Source organism: Carassius gibelio, chromosome B3 (assembly GCF_023724105.1).
Source record: "Carassius gibelio isolate Cgi1373 ecotype wild population from Czech Republic chromosome B3, carGib1.2-hapl.c, whole genome shotgun sequence".
Taxonomy (NCBI): Eukaryota; Metazoa; Chordata; class Actinopteri; order Cypriniformes; family Cyprinidae; genus Carassius; species Carassius gibelio.
Window position 1 is genome coordinate 12,557,171 of NC_068398.1, and position 20,862 is coordinate 12,578,032.

At 37.2% G+C, this 20,862-nt stretch overlaps 1 protein-coding gene across 1 annotated transcript in view; it reads right to left on the reverse strand.

Moving 5' to 3' along the window:
- The window catches only part of LOC127953249 (BAI1-associated protein 3), a 46,381-nt gene extending 25,722 nt beyond the window's left edge, over positions 1-20,659 (reverse strand). Inside the window, exons 1-2 of the mRNA XM_052552253.1 lie at positions 20,435-20,659; positions 8,800-8,961 (exon numbers count right to left, since the gene is read on the reverse strand). Coding sequence (XP_052408213.1) covers positions 8,800-8,948 — 149 coding nt within the window. The 5' untranslated portion in view covers positions 8,949-8,961; positions 20,435-20,659. The remainder of the gene's footprint in view (positions 1-8,799; positions 8,962-20,434) is intronic.
- Between the last annotated feature and the right edge of the window lie 203 nt (positions 20,660-20,862).

The following is a 20,862-nucleotide window of genomic DNA, read 5'->3' on the forward strand; positions in this document are numbered from 1 at the left end:
AAATTTGTTTAAATGTCACTATTGATGAGGATTGTATGATCGTTAAATAACATCTGTCTTTAAATGTAAGATATTTAAAGTGTACCTGAAGAATTGCTGCAATAGTTCTAGTTTAGCACAACCAAACATACTTCAGTTTATCTGTAGTAGGATCTCAGCAGTGCATTTCTGCACCATGAAAGTGCATTAAGAACAAAATCAGTTGCTACCATTGAGCAGAGTATACCAGTGTACTATTAAAAGTACAATTGCAGGGTATTTTTATTAAGTACATAAATAGGTAAATGTATTTGTAGTATTTTTCACTAGGGATCACAATAGTGAGTTTTTATTAAAACTAACAGGACTAAAGTGTGAATGTCATGAATGAAAATGCTTATGGTGTGATTTCAAGTTTTGGTGGCTGTCTCTCAATTGAATGTGTGTCTCAGAAATCCAAATTGTAATACTATGAGATACATATTTTTCACGTTTAAAATGTCTATTTTGACTAAATCCTTTAAACCTAAAATGCTTCTGGGATTCTCTTTTTGCTTTATAAGGCGGTAAAAAAAGGAATATGTGAGATAATTGCACAGGTAAGACTCCTATCCCTTTGCTGGTTTGTAATTATCAAATGACTTAACCAGTTTCTCCAGATACATTTTGCTGATAAAAATTGCATTGATGATTCACTAGTAGGATAGTACGAAACTAGCACTAACTTTGGGTGTGAGTTCCAAAGAAGCTAATCACGGCTGTTTCTAGAAAACATGAACTTTATTGCACATCATTCAAACCACATTTGTTAGAACTGACTTGCATATTGCACACATGTGCATGCTAAACTAACACTTAAATTTCCTAAATATACCAGAAATAGAATAAAAATTCTAAAATGTATGGAATTACAGATCCAGATTATACTGCATGTAATGCTGATTATTTTGCTCAAGTGCATGATCTATTTAAGTCCACATGTCATAATAACAAGAAACTATGCTAGTAACCACAGGCCGAAAGCTGTAGTTTCAACCACAGAAGTTTGTGATGCTATTTACAAATGTTCTTTGGAACTATGGATTCAAGAAACACCAAATCGTTGAACTATATGGAAAATTATGAATCTTGCAACCATAGTTGGCTACTGATGTTTTTGCGAAATGCACCCCAGACCGATGCATAATGGCTATGCATGCTGGTCTTTTCAGCTAGGCAGGTAATCCGTTACTTTACACATCTGAAAGAATGGGATCAGAAAGCAGATGTGGCTCAGTCAAGCTAAACAAACAAACATGGTGGCAAACACTGACAGCAGATTTCAGGGCTTGTTGTGGACCTTGTTGCTTCACGTTTATCTGCAGAACGCCTGTGCTCAGTGGGGATTGAGGTGACAGGCCTCCCTATCCCTCTGACAAGCCTGAAAATCAACAGCTTGAAACGCATCCTCGAGAAAGGCCTCCATGGAGATAAGAAGATGATGGACATTTTCCGTCCTCATTAGTCACTGCCACACTGCTTGAACATCATCAATGCAACAAGTATACAATCGCGTCTTGTCGCTTCATCAAGACTCTTACACACTGTCCGACTTAATTTATCTTATCGCTAGTAGATCCGAGGAGGAGGTGGGAAGCGTGCCTCTCCCACAAACCAGGGGTGAACTCCTGGACCCCTGCCACTTGCTAATTTTCCAGACCCGGTCGTCATGGTGATGATAGCCCGTTCAATGCGGGATTGGTTGGCAGAGTGCAGCACCTAGGGAATATCGCCCATCTCTCCTGCTCTGCCCTGCCTGACTTCAGCAGAGTGTAGAGGAATGAGCAGGGAATGCATTAGTATGGCCACACAGCTGTCCGACCACCTCAGTGGGCTCCAGCCCCCAGTCTCTCATTATTTATCCAGCCCACAACACTCCAGACCAACAGCAGGTGAGCATTTACACCCCCCCCCCCCAGATATCCAACAGAGCGCTCCTGGGATTCCCTCAGGAGATGAATTAGGGATGACACTTTGAGTCCGCATGCATCCATATTAATATACTCTAAACGAGGCCACGCATTATATCATTGTCTGATAATTCTAGGACTGTCTAGACTGTTTTCTCACAAACGAGGTCTCAAAAATCACAAATGAGGTACCTTTAAAGTCTCAGATGATTCTCAGTCAACTTGATTCTTGATGCCAATGAGATAAAAAGAAGTGTGAAGGCACTGTGTGCAATTTTAGCGATCTACTAAATTCCGCTATTTTGCTTATTTCAAGAACACAACCACCGTCCAAAATCCAAACCTCCAAAAACATGTCCGCAAAATCACATACTTCCCTATTGTATAGTGAATGAAGTACTATGTCTGAATTCACAGCATTCATAAAACAGTAAACAAAAGGTCCCTGGAAGACCTACTCTTCCCAGTGAGATTATGTAGTGCACATCTGATTTCACTGTAGGCCACAGGAGGGGATTTGTGAATTGCAGTGAAGGGACTAATGCAACTAATGATTACAACTAATGCTGGTAGGTCACATGACAATGACAAAATGATAGATGAGGTACATCTAGATTCCATTTATCCATACTATAGAACATAGTTTTTTTTTTAAAAGGTCTTTAAGTATGTACTTTTTCAAAAAACGTATCTACTCAGAAAGTATGCAATTTTGCATGCAGCCTTATGTTTTTAGTTACGTGTGATTTCCGACTCAGGTAATATGTTCCAATAAGTTATGGTCCCATGAGCACAGATGGCAGATATCAAATCACAGACTTGTTCGAGGTATTATAGACATCCTTGGCAACCATGCAAAATGATTGACAGGCAGAGACTGTTTCTGATTGGCTAGTTTCAGAGGCTGCTTCTCTCGCTATTTTCAGCTGTTTACGGAGCCTAGTACTGTCAGATAGAGACAGGTAGTGATGTATTTCTGTATTCATTTCTTAGGCGATTTCAGAGAGGCAAGCAACAGCAAGCTATCTTTGAAAGCATAGGATCCCACCGTCCCTCCAAATCACTCTCCAAAGCCAGGCCTCCTCCAAAACACATGAACCTGACAGACAGAGGCTAACCAGCAACACGATAAGTGACAGCGTTGGTGGAGGATTGAATGCAATGCTGTCAGATTACCTCATGTCTCATTCGGTGAGAAAATATTACAGCAAATGCAAAATTTTACAATAATAATGCCTTTCATTCTCGGTCACTCTGCAATAGCGTAATGGAACGGACTGATGCCGTTTCATGTCTTTGTGAACAGGGTGCACAGAGGTATGCAAATACATATGTTGACAGGCAAATAGGACAGCCCATTATGGGCCCCAGACCGAGGGATATGATTGGATGAACATTTTACAGTACTATGCCTTCCACAGATCATATAAATACATATTAATACATTCAAGGGTTGTTCACCAAAAAAAAGGAAATTCAGGCCCCTCATGTTGTTCCCAACCCGTAAGACATTAATTCATCTTCAGAACAGAAATTAAGATATTTTGGTTTACACTGATTTCACATGGACTATTTTATCAATGTCCTTACCTTTATGAGCCTCAAATGTGGTAGTTGCGTTGCTGTCTATGGAGGCTCAGAAAGCACTCGGATTTCATCAAAAATATCTTAATCTTTGTTCTGAAGGTGAACAAAAGTCTTACAGGTCAACTATCCCTTAAACTTAGTGATTACTATCAGGTTGTGTAGAGACTTTCAAACAGCAATTATTATTATTTTTTTTAACCAAATCACCTACCCTGCTTTTAAGAGAAACATAACTGAGACATAACTGACAAAGCTTTTAAACGGTGACCTCTGAGCTGTAATATTTTACTCTGAGTGATGCTGAAAACCAATAAGCTTGCTGTTTAAAAGTCTTGAACATTGTGCGTCTGTGCTAGGCTTTACATCTTCAGTCAAAGCTTTTAAACCTGGATTATTACAACTTCTGTGATTTATACGAATGCAAGTGACACACACACACACACACACACGCGCATGCACGCACACACAAATATGCACAAAGCTTATTTGGCCATCCACATTCATGTTGCTAGGAAACAGACTTTTCCATCAAGCTTTTTATTATTTTAGCAATATTGTTTATTTTCATTATTCAGACCTCAAAAATTGTATTGGAGAACAAAAAATGAAAAAGTAAATTATTTACTGGAATATCACAAACACACACAGATACAAGTGTATGAATGCGGGAGCTTCCCGCCGACTGGACTTCAGAGGCACAGAGCAAAAAAATACAGCTTGGCACTTATGAATCAGATGAATGCCCAGCAAAATGTTAAATGTTAAGTACGCAATAATCATCCTTTGGTTAAGGCGACATTTAGAGACGAATCATTTTCGCCGAGTTTGTGCAGAAAATAAAAGTAATGCTCACCCACACAACAGGAAATAAAATTGTGGATAGAGCTCATTACCTCTGATTCCATTCGGTCCTTTCAGGTCGTACTGCATGTGATTACGCTAATTTCTAATGCTGCCGCCAATCAACCGTATTCCTCATATTTTCTGCTGTGTACTGTGGGTGCATCATAATACAAGATCTTTCTCTTAACCAGGTCATTTAGATGACTGTCACAGCTATATGAAAGTTACACATCCAGGTTCCTACTGCAGTTTCTCTCAAAACAAGGTGATTATATCAAGTAAATATGGCACTGAACTGTAACAGCTCCCTGTCGTCTAAGCAAAAGTCTTCATTCTTATGGATGATTAAGAATTTAATCTGTAATTTGACTTTATTGTTTGGTTCTTCTAATTTGTCACAATCTGTGCTGTCAATTTTTTTTTTTTTTAGCTTTCACTCTGAGTGTGCTGTATTAGCTTTGCACAATATGTGGTAACTGGATGAAATACTTAAAATTTTATACATTCATTTAAAGTCATGGGCTCAAATAATCACTTTTATATTTTAAAGAAAGATAAATGTTACAAGTGACGCTTACAATTCTCAAGACTAGCTAGCATCCTTATAATTATCATTTTTTCCTTTGCTTTATATACTCCCGTACAGACCAGAACATTTTGCACGTATCTGTAATGATGTGATTCAGTAAAAAGCTTGTGGTGGAGAAACCCTCCACCTCTTTCTCCTTTTAAAATGATGACAAATTGCTCTCTGTGCGATACAAAATAAAATGTTCTGCTATTCGCTGTAGTGATCAACTCAAATTAATGTGCATGATTAGATCCTAACAAGACCAAAAAAAAAGCTATCACAAACTGTCTGATCTAATCAATATCTGAAAAAATAAGGGAAACCCTGCTCTGGTTCAGGAGATATGGGACATCAGTGGCTACAGAACTCAAAAATCCAAAAGTTTAGAGGTTTGTTTAATCTAGTTTATCCCATATTCTCATTCATTATGTTTTTATTGTCCTACCACTCAACATGGGTCAACATCATCAGACACACAAATGATTATAACAAAGAATGAGATTTTCAGTTCGTTCTATCTACTCAACCACATATGTATTGTATTTTACAGCCCTTTTGGTTTTCAGGTTTGCTACTAATAGTTCGTATAGTAGTTGGCTATTATTATAACTTATCTACAAAATTTTAAACAATTATATATTTTTTCTATACAATTTCTATGATGGAGATGACATAATATGGCTGTTACATGCAATATATGCAGTTTCTGCGCAGCTTTAAAGGGCTCTACACGATCCTAGCTGAGGAATGAGAGTTTTATCTAGTAAAACAGTGATGAACATGGCAAGACATGAACATCTTGGATGACACTTCTGGAAGTGAACTAAGCCTTTAATATGGACTAACCATTAAACACGTTTATTAATCTTAGTTCGTGTTAAATTCAACATCTAATAATACATTTCTTAATGTTGTGTAAGTATTAATTAATGGACTTGACACAAACTAACAATGAACAACAATCTAAATCTAGCAAACATGAATTAATATTGTATCAAATGTTATTACTCTGTTAGTTGATGTCAGTTGATGCATCATCTAAAAGTACAAAAACTACTGGGAACTTGTTGTAAAGCAGTGCACAAAATATAAGCATAATTGGATCAAATTATTGAAAAATGACAACATCAAAAAACCTTGATGAACTCAAAGCATGTGAAATATGGAAAGAAGACCTTCTTTGACTGAAGACAGTGGGAAGACTTCATGTTTTTTATAGTAGGCCTAATATATGAGTAATAAAATAGTAATACAGTAATCTCTCATGAATCCGTGCCTGGCATTGGGATCTAACTCCACATAATCGTTTTCAAACGTTTCCATTGATCTGTAGATCTTACGCAGGCTGTAATCAGGGTCACCCGTGATGTGAATAAGGACGGGACGCTCCACACAGCTTTCTATCATTTGCATAATATTAATGAGTATCTGGGTTACAGGTATTAGTTCTCTTTGGTGCTAATGAAGGAGACGAACAACTTCCTGCAGACCTAATGATGGCAGTCATATAGCCCGAGGCAACGTCGGCTAACGCACTTCAGAATCTCATAGGAGGCTGACTGAATCCTGTCTAGTCCAGCCGCTAGTTAGGAAAACAATGGAGGGATTGCGTGCATTGACCGCTGCTTGTTACATCTGGCCGGCAATGACAGCAATCACCCTCGCGTATGGTATAAAAAACATTAGCGGAGAAGGGTACAGCAAATCAAGCGCAAAACAATCATTTAGTTCAGCTCTGCACGTAACAGGTGTTTTTCCCTCAGACAGAAGCGGTGCAGTCATTAAAAATAAAGCAGCTCATATTTTAGGAGCAGCTGTGATAAACAGACGTGTTTTGGTTGCTATAGAAACCTCAAGGTTCATATGCCCATCATTACGTTTGGCTTTGAAATCAGTCGAAAAGGAATCAAAACAAGACAGATAGAGAGGACGACTGAAAAACAATCAACTTTGTTTAGCTACAGCAGTGAACCCATTCTCCACATACATGTTAGTGGACGTGAAGTTGATCATATAGCACTAAATGGTGACCTAGGACAAAATAAGTTAAAGTGATGTCTTTACAAGCATATAAAGCTGCAAATACACCAGATAGGGTAAAAAACATGTTCTGTTCTTTTAACACTGGTGGAGATGTGCTGGAAAACACTTAAGCCGTGTTATATTTATAGCCTCTGGTATTAGGACTTTCTTTGCCTTTTCGTAAAGATCAAACGGACTTGCATTACCGTTCTTCGCTAACCACAGAGACCAAACCACTTTTATCATTTCTGCCTGGAAATTGTCTAAAAAAACCTGGCCTGAATGGACAAGAAAAGCCTGTAATACTGCACAGAGCCAGAAAGGTAATTGTTGCATGATCCGCACAAAGGCCTTCTTGCACTGAAATCTTAACAAGTATAAAATTGAAATGTGATAGAGCAAGGTGTCGTGATTGAGTCATTCTCAAAGCGTGAATGCACTATAGACACAGTAGGCGTTCAAGAGCTAAATGAGTCACTGGCCAGTTCATGGACAGTCATGCCACCATCTGCTAAGATCTGGAGGAAGTTAACCGATCAATACAAAACTTGAAGCATCAAGAACATTGAAACAATTACCCTCCATTTGTTAAGTGTATTAACCTCTACTGTGTCACTAATAATGGTTGTTAAAACAACCATGAAATTGCACATTGTGGGTTCAATTTCTTTTCTGAACTTAAGTGTAATATTAAGACGAAGAAAGTGTTCATCTTTTTTAACTAGCCTTTAGTTTACACATATGCTAAAACCACACTTCACAGGTTGATTGTAGACAAAAATCACAAAGACATCTTTAAGATGAATAAAATGCAGCCAATCAGCTGATGATAAATACAATTAAAAACAAGTGTTTGCACAAATACACACCAACACGATTTGCTGCTGCTTCTAGTTAGTGGCAGATGATAAATTATAAATGTGTGCACAGTTACAATTTTGTGGTCAGTACATTATTATTATTATTATTATTTTATATAAATACATCGTTTTATTCAGCAAGGATATATTCAATTTATTAAAAGTAATGAGATTTACATTAAAAAAAAAATCACAGTCACTGTTTCAACAAAAATATTAAGCAGCACAACAGTTTAAAACTGAATAAAACTATTACCATTAATAATGATAAGATGTTTATATAAGAATAATGTTTCTTGAGCAGAAAATCAGCATATTAGACTGATTTCTAAGGAAACATTTGACACTGAAGACTGCAAATTCATTATATTATATTATATTATATTATATTATATTATATTATATTATATTATATTATATTATATTATATTATATTATATTATATTATATTATATTATATTATAGTTGCATTACATCTGTTTTTATTCAGATTTGTACAACATGTTGACATGCTTTGTATAAATGTGTTGTCAATGTTGTATGCATGTGTCAGTGGGAGAATGCAGGCCTCCACAGCCATGGCCTTTCCAAACTTTCTTACTTCCTTAAACATGCTCACTTTTCCCACTGTCACTTTGTCTTGCTCTCTGGAAGGTTCAAAAGGCTCTATTCTTTGCAAAGCAGCTTTGGAACTATACTTTGTCAGAAGCACAATACCTACGAATACAAATTGAATTGATTTCATTGTTCTTTAGAGATTACAACTATTCTCTTCTTCAGAAAACAGCAATCTTTGTACTAGTGCTTTAAAGACGTGGTATTCAATCCTGGACTGTGTTCAGCGTTGCCTATAAGGTAACATGAAGCTTTCTAAAGTACAAATAGAATAGAAGTGGTGAATAAAGTAGCAGGTTCAGCAGTTAAAGCCTTTTAGGTTGTAATGGAAGCCATAGTTTTGAGAGTGTGTGCTCTAGTGGTCCAGACTCACCTGTGTACGATGGTGCCAGAACGGCGGGCGAGCGTCGGGGGACTCCCTCCAGCGCTGGTACTGGCCGGTGGCTCCCTCCTGGTCCTCAGAGACTGGCTCCTCTGCACCTGCCTCAGCACACTGCTCTTCAGATCCAGCAGTGTCGACATGCTCGTTCACTATCTGCAGAGAATACCACATACTGCATCAGCTACGCCACAGGAAGGGTGAAAAGGTGACAGAACGAGGGGACGTGTGGGGGCCATTATCAGAGAGCACTTCTCAGAAAGGCGTGAGCCACGAAACAATTAACCCAGCCTCCACCTCTCGGGCCGACCATTGGCTATGCTCACAAGGGGAACGATGAGTAATTACAGGCCTCATCCCTCCCTCTAGTAATCCATTTATAAACACACTTTGCATAAGGCACACGCGGCTGCTGTCCAGTGTTAATTGACGTACGAGTCAGGCACATTTGTCTTCAGCCGCAGCGAGCGGTCATCGGTGTGAGAAGCGAAACCTGCAATTACTCTCAATGTCAAGACGGTGGTGGATTTTTTCACCCGGCAGCTCAAGGTGTGGTGCAGACGGAGATTGTAAGAGTTCGGCACAGGCTCTTCATTCAGTTATGACTGGAACCAGAGGTTTAAACACTACGCTCTTAACCCAAGGAGAGTCTGAGAGAGAAGAACAGCCACTTCTGTGTACGGACCGAGAGTGACTCACCTAGTGAGCCACATTCAGTCACATTTCTGGGAAAAGCAGTGGCATACAGAGAGAAAGAACCATGGGGTGAAAATCAAAGCGTAAGAGATTGACAGAATCAGTGGCGGAGGGTAATTTTGATTGAGATGTCACATGCAGATGTACAAACGGTTCTTTCATCTCATGACAGTCCGCCTTTGTCAAATCTCTAAATGTTACGGGGAGGAGTTCAGAAGCCCACTGTTGTATCAGTTGTTTTCTACACATCAAAGACAAGCGCAAACATCTCTGTGTTCACATGTCACTGGTACATTACTTCACAGCACTACAACAGATTGTCAGGGTTTTGGTTACATTTTATTATTAATAATTTTTCTGAAGATTTAGCATTTTAAATCAGTGTTGACCTGTTTAGACCAGTTTATATTGTTTATATCATGTTTTTAAAGCTCCAGCTTGACCAACTCTTACACATGACCTGCTGAAGACCTTGATTAGCTTGTCCAGGTGTGTTTAATTTATTCTTCTATAGGAACATGTGTCGAAGCGGGCGAGTCAATAGGTGTCATCATAGTACAGTCTACATAAAGTTTATTAGATTCATGTCGCACGGTGTGATCAGATTGCTAAAATCATGCAGTGTGTAGAAGGCTTTAGCCTAAGCTGGTTTCCTGTTCTCCAAACTTGGTCAGCATGGTGACTGAAACCATCTAATGGGCGAGGCTTAACACCAGCTTCCAGATTAACCAAATACACGCATTAACATTTCTGAAGATTAAGCATTTTCAATCAGCAAAGAAAACACTGTTTGATGCCATTTGGACCTGTTTGTATTGCCTTTTTGAACCAGTTTTCAATGGTCTAGCCTGACCAACTCTTGGATATGACCTGCCAAAACCAAATTTACGGTGCTCCATAAAACCTTCTACTGGTGGATATAAAACTATTTATCAAACACTAAATGACTTATCACACATTTCCAGACGCAACAAAAGGCCAATTCACACTGTACAGACAAATGGCAACAAAAACACCAACAGACAAGTCTGTCAGAGTTTGTTGGATCAGTGTGTTACCCCTATCTGCGTTTGTTGTCGTTGGTTGGCATTAGTATTAACCAGACTAAACATGAGTAGTGTGATATGATTTTCAAACAAACAACAACAAACTCTGATGTAATCTGACCTGAACAAACCTTTTCCGTGACAGTGAGGGAAGTTTCTGGTTGCGATTAACAAATGATCCTAAAAATGGCAGGTAACTGGACAAACTGAAACTGATTAGAGACCACCCGAGCAACATTTTGAAATCCTTGTCACTTTTCCGACGCATTTCCGACTGCACCCCGTCTTCACAAGAAACCACAACATCACCCTCTTTCATTTTATTTGGCATATATTAAATTTATGCATTTAGCAGACGCTTTTATCCTAGGATAGCAAAGTCCACTAAAGGAGGTAGAGCTTTCTCACATTTGGCTCCCAAACTCTGGAATAGCCTTCCTGATAATGTTCGGGGTTCAGACACACTCTCTCTGTTTAAATCTAGATTAAAAACACATCTCTTTCGCCAAGCATTCGAATAATGTATCTTTTTAATTGTGAGTGTAGTTGCATCTGTTCAAAGGTGCATTTTTATTCATTAGCTTGGGTTAAACTAATTTTACTTTGTTGGATCAGCAGCCATGCTAATGATGTCTGTATTTTGTTTCTATGTTTCGCCACGGGATTTACATCCCGTGGTAACTAGGATTTACACAAGCTCCAGTCTGGATCCAGAACACCTGAGAAGAGATGATGCTGACCCTCAGAGGACCTCAGATGATGCTAACCTTGAATCAACAAACAGAACTAACAATTATTGCTAAATGTGTGACTGAATCATATAATAACTTAATTAATAATATTGATAGTTCATCGTCTAGCTGACTACGTCTTGTATTATTATTTTTATTTTTTCAAAAATCCTGTCAAATGTGCACAAACTACTAGCTACTACTAAATATTGTAGAAACATAATTTTCTGTAAAGTTGCTTTGTAACGATTTATTTTGTAAAAAGCGCTATACAAATAAACTTGAATTGAATTGAATTGAAAGCGACTTACAGTGCATTCAGGCTATCAACTTTTACCTATTATGTGTTCCCGGGGAATCTAACCCCCAACATTGCGCTTGATATCGCAATGCTCTACCAATTGAGCTACAGGAACGATATATATATATTATATAAGTATATTATATAAGTATATTATTATTACGCTATATATATATATATATTCAGGCGAAGAATGACATGGAAAATTCTGTTTGTGGTTACAAGTTACATATAGAGATTTTCTTTTCCAGAAAGCCAAACTAATTTCTTGTTTCTCTCTTGATTAACCCTCAGGACAAGAGGAAAGGATTTGTTTGCTATTCCTCTTCTTTTAATTTGACCAGACATGCATTAAGAAATGTCGAAAGATGAGACATAGCAAAGCGTTTCATCTGAATCCCAGCACCTTGCCAACTCCCTCCACAGAGCAAATTCCTCCAGTCACTGCGCAGGAATCGAGCTCAATGTGCATCGAACAGCACCGCGGTGTATTCACCTGAATTCTCAGCTCTCCTACTGGTGGCAATTAGCACCAGGCCACCGAGCAGCTGCTTCCCAGGTGTACTCATTTCAACTACGCACTCCGCCATCTGAATTGAATGTCACTCTGTCTCAGTCATCAGCTCCCATGAAAGGCTAGAACTGACACACTACCAAACACTAGACAACAGCTGCCCATGGAGCGCTGCCATAGCCGACAGCGGGAACATCGGCTCCTTCTCACTGGGTCATCCCCGCTGAGCCTCTGTCCCTCGCAGAGGCTCTAGGGCCATGTGAATGACACCGCTGCTCAACAGAAAGACAGTAAACCTGGCAGTCAAAGGCTTCTCCGCTGGGGATGGAGGGGTCTCTATGGTAACGGCTGAGCGAGAGGAACTGCCAATGCAGGTACACAGCATTCAACAAAAGCTGCACAAATCACCCTTTTGTTTTGCTCAAATCACCTTTTGTTGGGGCAGTTACGCTAGCAATGGTGACCAGGGAACTCTTTGAAAATTCCCATCGTCTATTCCTAAACTCGCATGTAAAAGTTAAGAGCGCCCCCATCAGATAAGCAATATTGCTGAAATGCATCTCTCCTTGGCTTCAGATTCATCGATTTCAATTTCGCCAATTGCTACCAAATTGTGTTATTGATTTCATAATCTTCTTTTACACAGATTCTTACTCTCATTCATATACAAAGGCTGAGCGACCGCTTCGTTGTATGGATTTTCATTCTCATTCATAGAGATGAGTTAACCTTCTGATCTTTGTCAAGTGAAATGAGGCAGGGCTGCTGTATAACGCTCTCGCCAGACTGACCAGTGCCTATTCCTCAGCCTTCATTTATTTGTGGCTAATTCTTTCTGACAAGATATGCCATCCAACGAAGAAGACCTTTCAGACTACAATGAGGTTTTCCAGGTCAGTATTTATGTTTTATGCCATATGTCACTAAACAGACCATCTTTAGGGCCCTATGAAATACATTTTATTTTTTCCCAAATTCCGTTTTATCTATTTTTCTAAATCATGTTGAACATGTTGTTTTTCTAAATTCTGTTTTGTTCTGTTAAAATTTTTCTGGATTCAGTTTTTTTTTTTTTCAGTTTAAATTTTTCTAGACTGTTTTATTGGTTAAATTAAATTGTATTAATCGAAAATCATGAAAAAAAAAATATTAAAACCATGAAACATATACAATTTAACAGCAATCTATTAAAAGTTTAACAAAAATCTAATTTTTAAGGCCCAGTGAAATACTTTTTTTTTTTACTTTATTTATTTATTTATTTTTTACCAAATTCTGTTTCTGTTAATTTTCTGTATGTAAATGTAAATATAATTTAATAATAAATAATTATTGTAAATATTTCTTAAAAATATTGTTTTAATAATTATTTTATTTTTAGCTGCCTAGTAGTTCTATCATTAAATTAAGTAATGTATTTCTGTCACTGTTTCTTCAAGTTAAACCAAACTTTTATTTTGACGGGTAGTTGCGAAGACTTTTAGGTTTCTATTTGTATGCATGTATTTGTACTGATGCTAGTTTTACTCAAAACAAATGGTAAAATGCTCATGGAGTGAGTCTCAGAGCAGTTCTAGAGATTATGTTTATGTGTTTATGTACTCATATATTGAGGCGGCAGAGGCTGAAAACACTGAGCGTCAAGCGCTTCAGTATGTGTGTAGTAAATTAAATCAATAAGTAAACTAAAACAAGTAAATGAATGAAATGCATCTGCACCATTCATTCACACAGAACATAAAGGAATTATATTTAAATAGTATTTTTGTGGCTTTATATTCACAATATTATATTCACCATAACGCATTTTGATTTAAGTGTAGTCACCTAATTTTGATTTATTCATCCAAATTTCCAGCGACATTCCTTGTCATACAGTAAATTCACTGTATAGACCCCTTTTGCGCGGACGTCACAGGCACGTCACGGCGCTAGCTGGAGGCAAAACAAACGGAAAACTGGAGGCGGCTAACAAAATACAAACCAACACAGGGTCGGCTACTCAAGGAGCACTTAAAATGTCGTTTTGTTGTGTTGTTGGTTGCCAGAATCGACGGAGAACATTTTATATACATTGTTGTGATTAATTGTGACCGGAATTTAAGAACATGGAAAGAAGAATAAATACAGAAAGTTTATAATTAATTTGCAGTCTTCAGAATTTTTATTTCTAGAAAATATTTACATCTTAATAATAATTTTACTGTAATGTCACTCTTTATTTAATCTAAGGATTTATACACCCTCAGTTTCTCTTTACTATACACGGTCGGTTTCTCTATCAGGTAAGTGTAGATGTCAGGAGGCCACTCAATCGGAGGTAACGTTAATCCTGTCAGATCGTCCATCCGATGAGTGATTGTGTACGGGTCGACCAATCTGGTTCCGTCCGTTAAAGTTAACTTTTTCTAATAATTATCGCGGTCCCGAACAGTGAGTGACCTTAAATATTCAGATAAAGCAGATATATTCAGATTTTCTCCAGCCATTGTTAAAAAAACAATGTTTGTTCAAGTGTTGAGGGGAATCTTTCTGCCTCCAGCTAAGCCCCGCCCACACAAATACGTCACCTTGTTTACCAGCTGTAAAAGGGTCTATTGGGATTCTACTATTCCATCCACATTTTTTGCATCAAGGAAATCATACTGCCTTACAGCTTATGATTCTGGCATCACACAAATTTATGTTTGCACTATTTGTGTGATATTTTAACATTGATCGTATGTGTGAACACTATTTCCTATGTTCTCTATTGCTCTCAGCCCACTAATCCAACAGGAGCACTGTTTTCATAATAATTTGTGATGGCAGACCCTGTGATTGTCATTGACGCAATCACCGCTCTCTTTTCTCACAATGAAGTCTTTCTGGATAAGCACTGAGAGACGGCCCATAACCTTGTCTCCAGTATTTCATAAATTGGAAAAATGTCAAGTGTCCTTCTCATTATGAAGCTCTGAATAGTGAGGTAAAAGGCTGCCTGTATGGGTGCCATTTTTTTTTTTCACTTCAATAACGAAATTATATACACATATATTTAAAATTTTAACCTGTCTAGCCACAATGTGATCCAATCAAATCAGGCCCACAATTCTCAGAATGTGTCATCTATATATTAGTTGTGTGGGTGAAGAACAGCCTGAGCTTTTTCTCCCCAAGCGAGACCTTGGAGTGAAAGCTATGTCTAACCTGACAGACAACGAGACAGACAGAGCTGTAGATCAGTCAGTGAAGGGGCAGAGCTGCTGTTGTCGGTATGAGACATGGGTTTGCTCAGTGAGTGGGTGATTCCATGGGAACATAGAAAGATTTCTATTTCTGTAACAGAAATCATGAGGGAAAAAAAATATTGTATACACACAACATATATATTGTCAAAAGAATACTGGGGCTGTCAAAACTTTTTAAATATTTCAACTTTTAAGTACTAATATGTCATGAATGATACACAAAGGACAAAAAAAATTATAAATTCAATAATCAGGGCCTAAAATTATAACTTGCCAAGTCCTTTAATGACTGAGAGTTAATGCTGTTCCACACAAACTCCATCTCTGGGAGTTTGATTATATGAATATATTCGTTTGAAAATATAAAGTGCCAAACAGCTTGCTGTGAGAATGGTTTATAAATCTGTTATAAACAAAATAATCATTTCAAACATTTCCCTGTTGGTTTCCTGCCAAAATTAAAGATCAGTGGTTTCAGGTTTTTTTTTTTTTTTTTTTTTTTTTATAAATGTAATTGTACTGTCCTTATATAAAAAATAAATAATAATAATAATAAAAATAATAATAATAATAACGGTCATCAGCATTGTAAAAGTTTATATATATATATATATATATATATATATATATATATATATATATATATTTTTTTTTTTTTTTTTTTACATTTATAAAACTATACTTAGTATTATAATGTCCTTGCACCAAAAAAGTCATGAAAACACTATTGTGTAGTATTTCATTGTTCTATTTAAGCAATTAGAAATTCAAATATATATACACATTTATACATATATTAGCCTCCCATTCAATGCTATAGAAATGTATCCACCTATTATGACTTCCACTGCTAAAATATTTTTTTATTAAAAAAAGGTCCAGGGTTATCGTAATTATTAATAAAATCATCCTTATTAAATACTTTACAGTTCAGTAGTATTAGTGATATTTATTACTTTGTATTGACTTAATTAGATAATAATTTGATTAGATAATAATAATAATAATAATAATAATAATAATATGATAATAACAAAGTAATAATAATACATTGAAAATACTGATAATAATAAAATTGTATTTAGATGAGTTTCCCTAATTTTTAATGAAGAAATAAAAATGAATACAGTTTCATGACCAGAATTTCTTTTTAAAATATTAATGGCTAGTAATGGCTACTTTTAATGGCTAGTAATATTAATGATTTGCTTTCAAAAAGCAACATATTTCAGATTTGATGTGGATGCATTGGCACTTACTACTACTGATGGGCAGTTGGGGTCCTGAGACAAAAAAAAGGTTAGGAAACACTAATACAGGGCAGGTAGCACAGGGGAGGAACCAGGGCTCCTATCATTACAATCTCAGGGCGATAAAGCCAATAATCCTCCAGGCTGTGAAAAAGGTGTATGGGGCCATCAGGGGATCTATGCCAGCTTATTCCCCACAAGGCCATTCTCAAAGAGCCAGTCTGCAGTGTTGATCAACGTTAACATCAGGCATAATACCACAGACATTTTGCAATTGGGATCGATCGGGACTCGAAACCCTATTGGTCTCTCAGAAATGAAACTAAATAAGAATAGCTATAGTTCTGTGTCTTTCCAAGCTGCATTTGAGATGTTTACGGATCTTTACACTCACCATGTGATGGAACAAATCAGATAGAAGTCCAATGCCACAGTCTTTTACACCGAATGTGTTGTGTCACTGAATGCTGAACAATGACAGCTAGTGAAATATTGACCCTTTTCTAAAACCTAGTGATCTGCCTCACTGCCTACATGGGCAACCTCCCTCTAAATCAGCATCCTAACCATCATGGCATCTCAAATAACTCTTTAAAACCTCCAAAATAAGCCAAACATGCACTGCATGACTGAAAATATCTCCCGGTGGACACTTAAAGACTCAGTTTCTTGTCTCCTGTCATGTTGCTGTGCACTCTACACAACTGATCGCTGACTAGGTGCGTCAATTACGAGATCATTCTTCTCCCAGCTCCTTGAATACTTTCTGTCTGAATTTGCATGCTTCAACCAGACCACAAGACCACACACTCGATGACTATAGGAACGATTTCACAGTGACACTTGATCTCATGGAAACTTGCGAGATCAAATGTGACTAGAGAAGAAAAACAATGTGATGTTCTCTGCTCTCATGGCATGTTTGTGGCTGCCAAGTTTCAGCTGTAGAAGCATGCAACATCGCTCTCGCTCTCAGTGATGCTTGCTCGATGGACTGCGATCTATGACTTCTTGTAGCAAACTAGCCATCAACTTCAATCAATCAAAGGCAACATGCTGTAGTTCTTTAGTAGTACCATATATTCGTATATTGGCTGCAATACAAATAGCGCTCTGAAATGCCTGAGCTCCTCAGCACCGCGATCCCCCTCAGCAATCTCGGGTTTCAGCACCAATGTAACAAAGTTCGTAGATAGGGAAGAAGGAGGTGAGGACTGGCAAACATTTAACCATAACCTTCATAATAAAATAAACACAAAACTGAAAATAACGTGGCAGTCCCTCATGGACCACTGCCGCGCACAAACAAAATTCATCTATTTTTCTATTTTATTTTCATGTATTTGTTTTAAAAAAAATTTCCTCAGGTCACTGCAGTGCCTCCTGAATCGAATTCTCCACAGAGGATACATGCACTGCTGCATTGAATTTTGGCTAAAACGAGGTACGCTAGGAAGCCGCTTAATTTAGTATGCTTGATCCATGAAACAGAAAAGGAGCAGAAAAAGAAAAGAAAAAATGAAAAAGAGCAGTTTATCTCGATTTCTTTTCTGGCTTAAGGGATAGTTCACCAAAAGATTTAAATTCTGTTATCCTTTACTCGCCCTTACATCATCCAAAATGTCTGTGCACGAATGTTAAGCTCCAAACATAACAAAAAATTTAGCTATATTCAAGTTTCATTTTGCAGCTATACAACAGTTTTGTGGTTCTCGTTCAACTCACTGATGGACATTCAGTGAATAATTATTTAAATTTCATTTGGTTCATCACACAATACTTTAAATGACTTCAGAAGACTTGAAGAAGAACAATACATTGTATGATGTATTTTTGGACCTTATTAGATATGGTCACTATAAACTACCATCGTGAAGAATAGAGCTGTGAAGAGAGGGTGAGTTATCACAATTAACACATATTTAATTGGTCATAATTAACTTTTAATTTACTATTTACCTTTCACAGTTATCACCATCTATTTCACATATTTTCCATTTGTCTTAGTCCACTACACTGTATATCAATGGAAAGTTTGTGCTGCTTGTTTCATATGAACCAATAATATTGCCTTGATTTATTTGACACTTACTACGGTTTTAACAGGTCACTGCTTAAATCAACAGCAACTTTCAAGTAGTCTTCTCAAATGAGGCAGTGGAATTTTACTCTACTGAAGTGGAGCAACTGATTATTGAGAAACATAAAGGGTAAATGATGACGAGCCATCATGATTTTAGAGAGGAACGGAAAATGGATGGATATTTGCAAGCCAACAGCCCTAATAAAATACCAGTTACTTTCAAATCAAAGGACTTTTAAACTCCAAGAAGGCATCTGATTGCTGCACATTCAAATATAGACGCTGCAAATAAATTAATAAATAATACAATGCCACTTTTTTTCTATAGCTGTACTGAGACATTCACAGCAACTCACAGAAAGACAGATGAGAGAATGGAGTGCTGTCTTTTACCTGTGGCAAGGAGCTCTGCTCACACGTCTGCTCAAGCCCCCATTAAGACCAGCAAAGATTTAAACTGTCAATCAGACACCAAAGGGAAGACTGCGGAGCTTTCTCATTCAATTACAGTGGGACAATCTCTTACGTGAGCGTGTGCTTCTCTATGGCCAATGTAAAAATAGAAAGATATATTTCAGCTACAGATATCTCAATCTTGTATACAACATTTTCTAAAATCTTGACAATTTATGAAATTATGTTTATGATGAATAGAGTATATAAAAACATATACATTTTAAGATATCTAAAGTCTTTCCCACTCAACTTCACACAATCAAATGAATGAGCTAATGGTTATTTAAAACAATGTTATGAATAAACTCTTCATCTAGCTACCTGTTAAGTTGTTTAGCTCCTTTGTGCCATTTATTCTATGTGATTTTTCCCCCCTCTTTGTACTAAAAAGTTTTTGCTCTCCAATCTGTGTTTAAATGAATATACTACACATGGTTTATAATTTGCTTCTTAAATTTTCAACCTCATCTTGTGTCTATATGTGTTGTTGTCTTGGCAACTAACTCCCTTGTGCACCATCGCACCATCTCGGGGTAAAAGAAAATATGTATTCGCATTTAAATGAAGCTTTTTATGGGTCCCCCTAAGTTATCCAAACACACGTCTCGCAGTTATTCTTGCATTATGTGTGTATTCGGTGGCTGAAATCTGCACTCCTTAAAATTTCAATTTAGTTTTTAGTGCATGGAGCAGTTTTATACTATTTAATCCATTACATTTTTTACAACCTAGACAAAAGAATGGGATATGAAACATCAGCTAATATACATCAACAAATCTTAATGATATATACACATCACATCATTTACAAATCTGCTTGTGTCTAATGACTGCATACAAAATACAAAAGCAAGATGATGATTCAGTTTCAGGGCAAAATGCTCTTTTTCATTGTCAGACAAATAAATGAATAATTAAATCCAAAAACTGCGCCCTCTGAGAGCTACTTTACCACCCATAACATCTGTTGAGACAGCTACAGGTGTTGAAAAAAAAATTAAAAAAAATCTTAAAAAGACCAAATAGACACTAAATCGCAATTCAAATACACAGTAAGCCATTACGCAAACTAAATTACAAAAATAATACGTTTTAGTAGGCTATATTGAAAAAACAAAACAAAAAAACAAATCCTGTAACACTATAACGCAGGTGTAAAGCAAGACTAAACAACATATACATTGACTTGTACACACAGGTAACAGAATAAAGCTAGTAATATTTCCTACGCAAGCTTATCAGACTGTAATTCGCAGCGTTCAATGAAAGAATACAATTCAAACAACACAATTTAGGCATAAATCCATGGAAAGGCATCTCACCTGTGGATTTCTCATTCACTGCTGTGCGATGTTTCTGTGCGTCTCAGACTTTTCTTCGCCCATCGAAATCTACGCAACTGGTTGGTGGTTTACCCCTTGAAGTCGGGAGATGTCAACTTAGCAACAAACGTGAATTTGTCCACATCTAATGACAGGGAAACGTTTTAATTTCTCCGAGACGTTTCCGTCTGCTCTTGTGCGCGCCGGTTCGAGCTATATATGGTAAAGGGAAGCGCGAGACTACTTTGCATGCCTCGAGCTGTTGCTGAGGGGCTGTCAGCCGCTTTGCCAAGAAAGAACAGCTTTGCCGTGTTTTATACTATTATAGAACAAGGAAATGTTTTTGTTTATGTGTAGGTCCATGTGCAGCAACATAATATAATAATAATAATTCGTTATGCAAAACAGGTGTAAACGTCCAGAAAGTG